Source organism: Saccoglossus kowalevskii, chromosome 4 (genome assembly GCF_978046115.1).
Source record: "Saccoglossus kowalevskii chromosome 4, keSacKowa6.1, whole genome shotgun sequence".
In the NCBI taxonomy this organism is placed as follows: domain Eukaryota; kingdom Metazoa; phylum Hemichordata; class Enteropneusta; family Harrimaniidae; genus Saccoglossus; species Saccoglossus kowalevskii.
Window position 1 is genome coordinate 25,914,770 of NC_140644.1, and position 13,740 is coordinate 25,928,509.

The 13,740-nt window shown below is 35.1% G+C and overlaps 1 protein-coding gene across 1 annotated transcript; it reads right to left on the reverse strand.

Moving 5' to 3' along the window:
- Positions 1-1,999: 1,999 nt before the first annotated feature.
- On the reverse strand, positions 2,000-10,852 carry LOC100375328 (E3 ubiquitin-protein ligase RNF14-like). The gene is made up of 7 exons (XM_085498011.1): positions 10,742-10,852; positions 8,612-8,816; positions 7,917-8,068; positions 6,291-6,824; positions 5,828-6,056; positions 5,184-5,356; positions 2,000-4,388 (listed from the first exon to the last, which is right to left on the reverse strand). Exons 2-7 carry the CDS (start codon positions 8,793-8,795, stop codon positions 4,179-4,181), a joined length of 1,482 nt encoding a protein of 493 aa, XP_085354137.1. The 5' UTR covers positions 8,796-8,816; positions 10,742-10,852; the 3' UTR covers positions 2,000-4,178.
- Positions 10,853-13,740: the final 2,888 nt, after the last annotated feature.

The window sequence follows — 13,740 nt, forward strand, 5'->3', positions numbered from 1 at the left end:
AGACATAACGTTTTCTTTATAGTAATATAGCTGGAATATAAACATGTCAGGAATATGATGATTGTTTAACATTTAAATGATTGACATTTGTATCTGATCGTCAAACGAGTATTGAGAGATATTGTTCTGGAACAGCATTAATTAAAACAAAATCAGCCATTATGAATATATGTATAATGAATATATGAAATTTGAACATAGTCAGTCAAAGCATGTCAGATATATGGCTCTAAAAGCCCATTCATTAAAACAAAATGGCCACGAGTCAGCCATTCAGAATCTGATCTAAAAAATAAAACAAGTTTTTTAGCACAAAAATAGCCACCATTAGGCCACTTTGAAAAGGATCGTCAAACCAATATATCCGTATATCTGTAACATGATGTATAATGAATACCGGTATTAAAAATTTGAACATAATCAGTCAAAACAAGTCAGACATATGGGTCTGGAAACCCATTCATTAAAATGGCCACCGGACAGCCATTTTGAGTCTGATCTGAAAAATAAAATGACGTGCATCAGGAACCCGTAATGTCTAATGTATGTACCAAGTTTGAACGAAATCCATCCAGAAATGCCAGAAATGCTTGATATTTGATGATTTTTTAGCACAAAAATGACAACCATTCGGCCATTTTGAATAGGATCGTCAAACCAATGTATCTGTCTATGTATGACATGATGTATAATGAATATTTAAAATTTGAACATAATCAGTCAAAACAAGTTGGAATTATGGGTCTAGAAGCCCATTCATTAAAACAAAGTGGCCGCCAGTCGGCCATTTTGAATGTTATCTGAAAAACAAAATTATTTGCATCAAGGTCGCATAATGTCTAATGTATATATCAAGTTTGAACAAAATCCATCTGTAAACAGCCGAGAAATGCTTGATTTTGATGATTTTTAGTACAAAAATGGTCGCCATTCGGACATCTTGAATCAGATCCTGAAACAAATTGACGTGCATATGTATGATATGATGTATGTGTGAAGTTTGATTGTGATTGGTCCAGGCATTTCTAAGATACAGGTCCGGACGCACGCACAGACACATGGACACACGGAGGTCAAAACATAAGTCCCCGTTTTCGGACTTCGTCCGAACGGGGACTAAAAAAATTACTGATTATTAATAGAGTTAGGACTAACATGAAAACACTTACTATTTATACATTTAAACTGACATGAGCATGAGCTCTTTCAATATTCATTTTACCTTATGAAACGAAACATTAACAAAACAAGAACTTTCATTCACGCTCAAATTAAAATAAGTTGAATTTTGCATATATTTTGTGGCAAACAAGCCACAGTTGCCATGGTTAACATTTCAGATCTTAAATTAGATTACACATCTGCAAGTATAAGTTCCATTCATTTTAGAAACCATAATGGTGACAGCCGCGATTTTTGATTGGATGACAAACTGACACATTTGCATATTTATGCCATAATGGTGGCAGCAGCCATTCTTGATTGGATGACAAACTGACCACATTAGCATATTTATGCCAAAATGATGCCAGCAGCGATTTTTGATTGGATGACAACCTGATTACATTTGCATATTTATGCTATAATGGTGCCAGCAGTGATTTTTGATTGGATGACAAACTGACTAATTTGCATATTTATGCCATAATGGTGCCAGCAGTGATTTTTGATTGGATGACAAACTGACTAATTTGCATATTTATGCCATAATGGTTCCAGCAGTGATTTTTGATAGGATGACAAACTGACTGCATATGCATGCCATGAATGTTGAAGTGTTCCTCTAGGCATGTCTGAATTATTATGTATGGAAGTACATTCTTCAAAATGCAAGAAAGAAAATTACCACCAGTTGACCACTTTGAATTGAAGCATGAAAACAAAACCTGCATATTCAATCATCAAATCTGTAGAAAATTGGTCAATGTTTATTCAAACTAGTGGGTCATTTGCAGAGTAAGAACACTTAAAGTTTATATCAACAGAATCAACTCAGTCAAAGCATTCTCAAAGCACTTTATTTGTACTCAATTTCAAAACCAACATACAACTAAATCAAAAACAATTTTGAAAAGCAGCTGTATTTCAGAAGTACATAATGGTGATTCAAATAGACATGTTTCAAATATTGCTAAAAATGTTCAAAAATTATAATAATCTGCAAACTCTTGCAAAGTTATCTCTCATTAAGTACCACATGTTCTGAATATGCAAGAAACAAAATGGCCACCAGTACATCACGCTGTGCATCAGTAACCCTGCATGTTTAACCATCAATCTAAACTTGAAGAAAATGTATGCTTGATGAAGCACTGAAAATCTGATTATTCGTTGTTTAAGATTAAGCCATTTAGTCAAAAACAATTTCATCGAGGAAAAACATCTTTGATTGGATCACAAAGTTGATGCATGTACATATGTTCTAGACAAGATACTATCTATGTGTAAAAATTTTAAGAGAATCAGTTCTGAGCTGTGCCAATGTTCTGAGCTAATGCGAGCTTATGTTTCAAAGTTTGTCTCTAAAATCTCTAATCTTAGAAGTTTTAACATACAATTCATTCCAATGTTGGGACCCTCCCCTCAAATAAATAATTAGCAGAATTACCACATTTTATTGTTTGTTGGAACAATAAATTGATATGTACATTGCATAATTTACATACAAATTAAAAGGCATAAGTATAATTTTTAAAATATTATTTATATAACATTTTCAATTCTTCTTAGTAGGATTTCTGTCCACATCACAAGAAAGTTTACATTTCCTGATTTTTTAAATAAGCAAATAACAAATAAAAAGATCATTGTTATGTTAATTATATGCAAATTACACCCACCTGTCTATAATTTTAATTTTATGGGAATCGCATCATTCCCTGTGAACACAAAATCAACATAAAGAAATTTCCAGAAAATTCCGACTTGAATAATTAAATTATATCTAATTTTGTGGGTTGCAATCACCACAGTAATCAATTTAATTTGATCTTCCAATATTTCATCAATCTATCCACTAGTGAATATTAATTTGTGTCTGGATAATATTTTATTTTCATAATAATGACACATAATATATATATCCAATGTTTTTTTGTTTTTTGTTTTTGTTTGTTTCAACTATGTCTATGATTTGAAATATATATATGGTCAAGGGTGTATAAAACAAAGGGTTTGCAACATGTGTGACATTGTATGAAGATCCCACTTGCAATGATTACAAAATCGCATTGCATTAAACTTACATTTCTAGAATAATCAACTGCAAATAGTATTTAAATAAATGGTTAGTGTTTGTTTTTTTCTGATGTCCTTGGATATAAAACATGTATGTGATGACATTAGTCTGAAATATGACATTGAGTGTGAGATCACAGTACATGAATATCAAAGTTGTATACCCTTGTTTTATAAATCAACTATATTGACTTTTAAAGGGACACAAGCTGCAATTACCGGTAGGTTGAATCGCTATATATGTTTATTAGTTTGTTAGCAATGAGTCACGTCTGAATTTTGAAATGCCATGGACACTGCAATATAAAGTGAATTTCTTTCAAACTCGAAATGATTATTCCATCCAAGAACTGTACAATCGTTAACTTTCATTGCAATGAATTTTCATAATTTGATGTCATTCACCGACGCATTGTCACAGCTGTATTTCACAAAAATCTATCCCTTAAAATTCGAACTAATTTACAGTATATATTGTCCCTTAAAAGCACCACAGTAATCACAGAACAGTATTTGATTTGTGTAAACAATGTAATTTGCATACATGGCATGGGACCCACATAGTATGTGAAGCGACACTACGACTGTGGCTCTTGTTTCCAATCCTTGTAGTTCTGCTGAGAAGTTGTTACAAATGTAGGCATCTATTGGGGGTTAAAGTTCAGTAATTGTCTATTTCAATCAAATATCAATATGAAACTTAAATATACAGTTACCATATTGTGTTTGGAAATGTTTTCATTAAGATTCCAAGATTGCGAGATTCCAAATGTAAAATTTAACATTTAGAAATGATCTTTAATTTTTCAAATTTTATCCCATCATTTAAATTATCCCCTCCCCATTCCTTTCTCTTCTTCATGTTCTTCATTCCCCACCTTCATCAGATCCAATTTTGTAAACTCATCCATATTACAATTTTAATTCAATTGATGCAGTTGTCATACAAACCACCACCGTGGTTGCCACCCATCTTCATCATCCTGGTCTCCAACAAATTCCCCCATTCCTTGGAAGAGTAGGTTAAAACATGGGGAGTCAGGTACGTTGAAATGAATATAGGGATTTGTACGAGACAGCATAGATTTGCATATCCAGCAAAAGTATGCACGACACTTGGTGCATGTCATCTTATTGCAACCATCAATTTTCTGTCAAAAGAAGATGAGATTGATTAAGGTGAGGAAACCATGGAAAATGGCAATAGATAAAATAGATGCCAAAATAGCAAGTGACAAAAAGGCAGACAATACAGTTATAGATGTAGGAGATCAAATAGGAGATGGTGAAAGGGTAGACAACAAAAAGGCAGATGAGGAAATAGCTGGTTACAAAATGGCAGATTTCAGACAACAAAATAGATGACAAAACAGCAGTTTTATTTGAAATTTGCCAATATGCAAATAGGAAGTTGATGTAGTAATGTAGATTGGACAAATGTAAATTATTATTAATACTACCTCCTATTATCCTTAAACTCAAATGTATAATATCCAGCATGGTATTTGTTATTAATTATTATTTAGCCAGTATTTATCAATTGAAAATGCATATTATCTGCTCATACTGGTCAGGTCAATATATAAACTTGGAATTGAGAGACAGCACAGCTGGTCTTTTACATGCACTGAGAATAGAAATAGTACATGGGACTGCCAGTTTTAGCTTCCTCCAAAAAGACAACTTTACGCTCCTTCCAAAAAGGCGCCATTCTTCCAAATATGAATACAAAGGAACCAACTATAGGAACACACAATCTCCCTGACGTTGTCAGACATGCTAAACGTTAGGTGTTAATACCTTACACACAAAAAAACATTCAGTGCCAAACTTTTGATCAGTGCCAGACCTCAAAAATGCCCATCCATCGACTTTTCACCAAAAAAACACATAATATCCAATCCATACAACAGTGTCATAAACTTTGTCACATAAACTATTATCACCTGAATATGAGTGCCACAGTTTGGACATGCTTGACTGTTATCTTCCAACCATTGTTCGCTGTACGATTCCTCCAATGATTGTTTGATGGCACGGCGACCATATCGTTTTTCCAAAAACTGTCTTTTCTCATCATCACCATTTTCATATTCTTCACGTAATTCCATCAGTTCCGCTGTAAATGAAATTAAGATTTGAAAATTATTCTTTCAAATTATTTTCTTATCATTTTAAATCTTCGATATAAACATATAAGAGGAAAAGTTGCTATGAATTATTTTGGATACTCTACCTAATTCAAAATGGAGGTAAGAAACAAACTATTTGAAATTGAAAAAAAAAAAAAATAATGGGGGAAAAAAATAATGTTCCGACATGATCTCAGAAAAAAATCAGTAGTTCAAAAAGTAGTTCAGTAGTGTGAAAAAAATATAAAATTTACCAATTTCTTTCAGATCCCCCCCCCTCCGATTTTAAATGGTCACCCCTAAATTCAGGGGGGTTATTCTCATGGAGACTGAGTACACTTTGCAGCATGTGAGTAAAATAAAACATTTTGTATGAGTGAAAATATCCCATGATTTTATTATATGGTAGAATTCAGTGCAGCTAACAGTATGAGCACAATCACTCTAATATAACTCACCTCGTCTTATAGAGCATGGGGACACACCGTGGTAGACCAATTTACAGAAAGTACAGAATGCAAATGCGCAAGCTGGGCACACTGCCATGTTGGATTCCTTTTCAATCATCACAGCGCACTGACAATGACTACGAGGGCAGTAAACAATGTCAGCCATGCCATCCAGTGAGGACTGAAGCAGCAAGCGGTCGTATTTTGCAAATAGCTCCTGTCCCACCAATTCTTGCACCTGATGCGTAAAAAATGAGTGAACCCCTTCTATCATCAAATTTATTATCATACTATAACTGTTAGAAAAATAATACATTTATCTGAATAGTTTAATGTTTTTTGAATATTTTCATGTATTTTTCCAAATGCACAATTTTCCAATGGCTACAAAAATATATCAAATATGTTTTTAGAAATGTAAAAAAATATTTTGGCAATTATATTTTGTGAATTGTAACAAAAATGCACAAACCTGTGACGGCAAGGCCTGTGAATCACACTCCTGCTCAGGACAGTTCAAACATTTCACGTTCCCTTCCATAATTTGCACTTTAAAATATTCCTTCATACATTCCTGGCAGTACACGTGGTCACAGCCGTGAAAACAGATGCACAACAAACCATGTTTCTCGGCAAAACACACTTTACAAGTAAATATGGCTGAATTAAAAACACGCTCCTGTTCCTGTTGATTATAATTCTCAAGAGTGGCAAGCAGAAGCGTGGGTGACGCAATATCTTGAATCGCGCGTGGGTCAACATGTTTCTTGATCTCCATAATCGCATTCGCATCATCTTTATTTCTGTCAGCAGTTTTACAGTCCTTAGTCCTAGCACTGCTTGCCACACGATTCTCCTTCCTGTTTGTAGTTGGCAAATTTAGTGGTGAGTCAATGGACAAGATATCTAGAGTTTCTTCCGACAGGAACTGTGTCCATAAGAACACCACAACCCCACCTTTGTTTTCTTCCCAGATCTCGTCCAGTTTGTGACAAAGCTTTGACAACTGTGAAAATACAGTGATATTACACAGATTGATAATATTAAAGGGTTGTGGTCGTCACGCTGCATCCTGTTCAATATGGGACTCCCAGCAATGTACACAACACCAGTAAAATACATTGATTGTTTACATGTAATTTGAACACACACTACGCCTTTAAAAGGCCATTCATTTAAATAAATGCAAAAAAGGTTCATATATGATGGTCATGCTACCATTTAGTATTAAATAGTCACATTTTGACCTTTTGAAAAATGTGACACCTCAACAATACATGTGATTTAGGGATGCAATAATCTGTACTAAATTTTGACGAAATTATTTTAATTTCAGTAAAATGCCCTAATAACACTAATATATTATGTAAGTCTGTAAATCTGAGTTTTGGTTGAGATTAATGTTTCCATAAATTTTACCAGGAATGTGATAAGTATAGTAATCACAAACAAACCTACATCAACCCCATTCTCATTAGCAAACTCAATCCAGATTGAGATAGATTTAAATCTCTGCACATGCTCTGCCAAGTCAGCAACTTCTTGTATCTCAGTCCGCTTAAAAATTAAAGGTCCAACGGGGCATGTGCGTCTACATGCATCTGGTGGTACTGAAACTGACACCCTGCAAATATGGTGATTGAAATCTCTGATACACAAGAATGTTTTTAATTTTATGGTAATACGTAGATAATTCAACACTAACTGCATGATATCACCACTGATGTTGTCATTCATGAAATAATAGACCATGAGTTGAATTCTATTTTCATTGCTGAAGTTATGTTTTTCAGTAATAATTAGTAATGGCATTTATCAACTTCAAAAACAACGAAATGTTCATAAAAAAAATCAGTTCTAATTCTTATCAGGGAACAGTACCAGTGTGGGGGTATGTTACTGAGAATGTAATTTTGGCATATGCCAACTGGGTACTCCTGATATGAACTCGGTGTCAAAAGTGTCTATGGAACATCAAAGATTAATAACTCTGGATTGAGTCTGCCAGATAGAACATGGCAAATGTAAGTAATTTGAATTAGATCATGTTGTGTTTTGACTAATTTTTTTGAGAAAAGAAAAAACAACAGCTACAGACCTGGTGAACACTCAGCCATTTACAGGAAAGGGTGAACTGTGGTGCTAAGCATGATGGGTAGTTTGGTGGATACTGGAAATTGAGTACTATGGGTGGTAAATGCTTCACTGGAAACAAGGTATGTCCTTCATCATCTTGGACGTTTTTCACACCTTCAGTGAAACAAAATATATAGTTTAATAATTTATTACGTAACTGTAATCTGCTGTGGATACAGCAAGGTAAATAATAGTGTAAAATAAAATCTAAGTAATGCAACTAAAAATAACTACAAATTTAAAAGGTCTAATAACTACAAAAATACAGTAAATAAATCAAAGTAAATCAAATAAAGGTTCTCCCTACCCAAAGGTTTACACAGACGGTGCTTTGTACATAGTATTTTTTAGATGTTATTTTTCATAATTTTTCAGAATATGACGTCTTTGTTCTATTCACTATAGTGATAAATATTTAATTAAACCCTACATGATTCTATTTCAAGAATCAAATACTCGTATATCATAGATCTTTTGATGCAAGCGGCCACTGAGATATCATTGTTTGTAATTCTTGAATACCATAATTACATCAGTCATATGTACAGTCTTTACTCACTCACTCTCAATCTCAGCAAATAATTGCACATTGTATAACCGTACTTGGTGAATCACAATGGTTGACATCTAGTTATCAGACTCTAGTGTTACCCTCACCTTTCAACTGTGCCTGTCCATTTAGTTGTAAAAAGAACGGCTGTGGTATCTGCAGTTTACAGTTAAACTGCCCGCCATTATTGTCCTCACCCGCTATAAATATATCATCATCGTCATAGATACTGCTCAATACTAACAGCTCATCGTGCTGCTCTTCAAGATCTGAATCTCCTAGAGATGCCATGATGAGTGCTATCAATTATTTCTGTTAAACAAAACATATTGGTACACTATATTTATTTTTATATTAATCTTAATATGAAATGTTGGTACTATCAACACAACTAACCCATTTCCTTCATTGTAAATATTTATAAATTTCAATGGCAGTTGATTGCAACTTGCCAATCAACGAGTGCCATGTGTAATGACATCATTGAGAACCATTCATTCTAATGTTATTCTGTCAGTGAATTGAAATTAACCCCTTGTATCAGTTTGAATTGTGAAATTTCTAAATATTCATAAAAATGTAGGGAATATGTTTGTTATGTTGATAGTATCACAAGGTCATCAAACAAACAACATCCCATCCTGGGTATGATTTTAAACTACATCCGGTTGTGGAGTCTATGGACTTGGGAGAATGAGGTTACCTTTTGCCACAACTACCTCCAGGTCACCCTTGGGCAAGGTGTAGCACCTGTCAGCCTTGGGTGCCAACTTCCCACATAATAAGTTTGGTTGACGTCAGTAAGGGCATACGGTCATAAAAACCTTGCACCAACTCAACCTCAAATGTGAGGTATTACCTGATAAAGGAAATGTGTATGGTCATTTAATTATGTATATATTTATCCTGGGCAAGATTTTAAACTACATCCGGTTGTGGAGTCTATGGACTTGGGAGAATGGGGTTACCCTTTGCCACAACTACCTCCAGGTCACCCTTGGGAAAGGTGTAGTACCTGTCAGCCTTGGGTGCCAACTTCCCACATAAAATGTTTGGTTGACGCCAGTAAGGGCATACGGTCATAAAAACCTTGCACCAACAGATCCGCATAGGTGGACAATATTTTATGTAAATATGTATATATACGTTTCAGTTTTCCTGAGCATTTGGCAGGGGGGATCGTAACCTCTTGTAGTGAGAACCAGTGTGACTGGCCTGCCAACAGGATGCTAAGGTTTTTATAGTAAAAGTTATCAGTCACGTTCGTTAATGTAATTTCGTTTTATTATCTGTAAATCAAAAATCACTATAGCGTGTTGATAACTGATTTCAATACATTCTGAAACAACTTGTATTTACAACTGTGGGATATCAATGACCTATACCTATTTACATAACCGACAATTTAAGATAATTATCATGCCGAATTATTAGGCACCTGTCATTGCATTCCCCTAGGGTAAGCAGTGAAAGGAACATGCTGGTATTTGCCGACAAAAACTTAAACGACTCTCACTAACGAATTGGTAAGTATCAGGTGGGGGATTTTACACTGCTGTAAAAAAATGAAAAATATGTCACTAATGGACCCAATGGATATGGTTGCCACCATTTTAAGAATATAGGGATTTCTACTCATAGAAAATTTGAGGACTGTGGGGAATATTTATTGAAATTTCTCCCAGTTTTTAATTAATTAAGTTATAAACCCTTTCCATTCAAGATTGAGTTGAGTTGTCTACCATGCACACTTTATATCACATATCGAATGTACTTGAAGTCTGTGGCATGAACGATGACCATGACTTAATTGATTTGCTATCTGGTTGTAGTGTAAGGAAACCAGGTCAACTCAAGTAAACTCACGTGGAAATACCTCCGTAGGTTCCTGCAGCATAAAGAGAATTATTCTTTTCACAAAATTCTCCAGCCCGGCCCCCAATTTTCAAAATGTGGAATCTCTATACATATTCTAAGAAAACGCAAGGACACCAAGATGACCATGCCTGGGAGAAATTCTAGCTATTTCATTCGCACACTAACTCATTTGCTTTAGTATTTCTAGAAATTTACATTTCACGACTAATTCACAAGGCAATGTTCCCGGAAATCTGTGTTCCAATACCGCCGATTGACTGCCACACACAAACTGACCCGGGTCAAGTAACGTACCACAGAAATGAAGACTCCTAACATAACCAAAGTCCCATTATAAAGACAGGAACTCGCATACATACCTTCGATGTGCGGCGAAAACTATGCCAACATGCAAAGTAGTACTTTACGACGATGAAACAAAAATAAGGAACTTTACGGAAGTCGCCATCTTTTTATCCATCACAGCGCCCTCATGCAGATGAACCAGAACAGTTGCACAATATCAAAAACTGTTGCGCCAAACATGGTGACAGGCCAAAGATGTCGACGTCTACTCTACACCAATGACAGCCCGCTCGTTACAACGCGCCTCTCTCGTGTCTTAGGGTGCGCTGTTTTTCTTTCTTTCTGTTTTTTGTTTTTATTAAAACAAGTCCCGACTTTGCCAGTCTATATTGAGCAATGCAGCGAGAGTTATGAAAGTTTTTGTAAATTGCTGACACTTTATGAAAAGATTGCTCATTGCTCTTTCGGTCATATGTGGAAACAAATTGGCTACACTGTAAACGAGCTATGCTGATCACGATGACTGTTTGAAAGTAAAATACTAGTACTACCCGTTTAGTTAGTACGCCATCACCGATGTCAAGTGCTGATCCGTCTACGCTACTCAATACGGCGTAAGTGGCGCTGCTCTTGTAAGTTTATTTATTTATTTATTTATTTATTTATTTATTTATTTATTTATTTATTTATTTATTTATTTATTTATTTATTAACAATAAAGGGAATGGATTTGTATCGTCGTTAGTGTTGAATGAGGAGAAACCGTACATAGATCCCACTCGTGTTCAAGATTTTGAAACATCTTACTTGTACAGCCTATGTACACATCAATGTCTTATTATATGTTGGGATTATATTCATGAGCGCAGTAATAAAACAAAATACATAGAAATGATTGTTTCAGCACACAAAACGGTGATAATTTGCAAGGCATGCTGGGAAACGTATTGGTCTCTGCTGTATTTTTTTCCATCCAACTCCTAAATGCACAAACAACACAACAAAGTAAATATATATAAAGTACAGTACTACCTTATCTTGTCTGTCAATATATTACTGTGATAGTTGTAATTTGCTCGTGACTTTCAAGTTGAGATGTGTTTGTTCATAATGTTTTGCCCTTTGTCTATGCGACATGGGTTGTTTTTGTTTGTAATGTGACAAATCAGTAAACAGTCGACCTTTTTTTATTTACTCATCAAAATTTAGGGTACCATTATGAAGTGGTAAAATACAACAATACACAGTAATGTGTGGTTTGTATATATAGAATAACAAGTAGTAGGCATCTTGTTTGTAGTCAAACAAACCAGGGCTAGGTCTAGTCTGGATTTTACCAATAAAGTTTTGCAATTTTTTTGTTTTTGTCTTGCAATTCGTGGTGGATATTCAAATTTACCTCATTTTTTCTCTCCAAATATCCATTGATATATCCATTTGCTTATAGATATGCTAAATTTTGTGTTGGTTCAAAAAGTAAGGGTTGAAATGGCTTGACAACGTAATAATGGCATCACATATTCAAACAAAGTTTCATCAGTACTGCCTATGAAAATGTCTAGAAGGATAGTGCGCCACCTGTCGGGGAAAATGTTGAAATAAAAGCATGTACTTCTATACCGGTATTTTAATGATGGCGCCACCGGTGTCATATTTACAATACGTTTTGTTCATGTGTCCGTTTGTTATGATAAAGCTCAAGTTCATTACAACAACCTCTTCAATTGATGACAATTGAATTGAATGCTTTAGAGGATCAAATATCAAGTTCATTGAAAAGGATTGGAGTTCCAATTCAATGTTATTACTTTGTGTTTCATATAGCGGCATCTCGGTGGCGATTTGCCAAGAGTATGGTTGCGTGTTGTTAAATAACATAGAAAACGTATTGAGTAATGTTATTAACATACCTATACCAACTGGGTATCTTTAGATAGATTTTCAAATTGTCATTTTAAAACTCCGACCCGCCTTCTGTAGTTTACGGCGATTCGAGCATCAGCGCCTACAAAGTGTTACATTTTTGAATTTCTATTTGTTTTCAGTCACGAAGATAAAATGTCGTGACACCCCCCTGCCCCTCAAAGAGAGACCAGGTTAAGTTTGGGAGACAAGTGCGGCGACAACCACATAAGAGATCTGTTGGACAGTCTAAACGCACAGTGACAAAGTCTCTAGTTAATCAAAAGAGAAGTGTATATTTTGTAATGCAAAATGCTGATTCTATAATAAATGACACAGCTACCATTCGACTGCTCCCGTCGTCCACTTCAGAGTCCATCGTGCGATAAGAGCAATGGTCAGTCGAATCAGTTTGTTATTACCATCCGAACAAAGGTCGTGAAAATAAGCAGACTCGGACGCTGGTAAACTGGAAACTGTTTTCCACTACCGACGCCCTCGGCAAAATTTATTCAATTTAACTGTTAAATGTTATTCTAAAATCACCCAGTAATGTGGTGTTTTGGTGTGTGAGAACTGGATAAAAAGGGGCACCCTCTGGCAGAATGGTGTTGCCAAGTAAATGTGAAAAGATAGGGTTCTGTCTAGCCGCCTACTTTTATTCTGCCCGCGTCTCCGCAGGCGTTTTCCACAAAACACAGAGATCTGCTGCATTGGGCTCTCTTAAATTGTTATATAACATTAAATATAGCTTTATAGGCTGTCTTTCTTATTGTAGCGAGAGAGAATAACCAATTGTATTGAGTTCGGTATTTACTAGATTTCAACGTGTTGCGATTTATTTATTCATTTTAAATTCAACACCTGGGGCGAATCAGACATTACTATTAACTCGAAGACATCCAAATTTATGTCAAATGAACAAATCTCGTGGATTCGCAAGATATAAAATAGAACAATTGTGTCTATCATGGTTTGTTGCGTCGTTGTTTGTTGTTGTGACCATCAATTCGTGACAAAGCCAAACAATGCTGTATTGTACTTTCCAAGGATGGGCTAGAAAATAGATAAATGGACGAGGTCGAGACAATTCTCGTAGAATCTTAGGATGGGAGTGCTAATGGATGTCAATGTTGCAATTAAGTATCACCATAATCGCTTTGGGAAACTC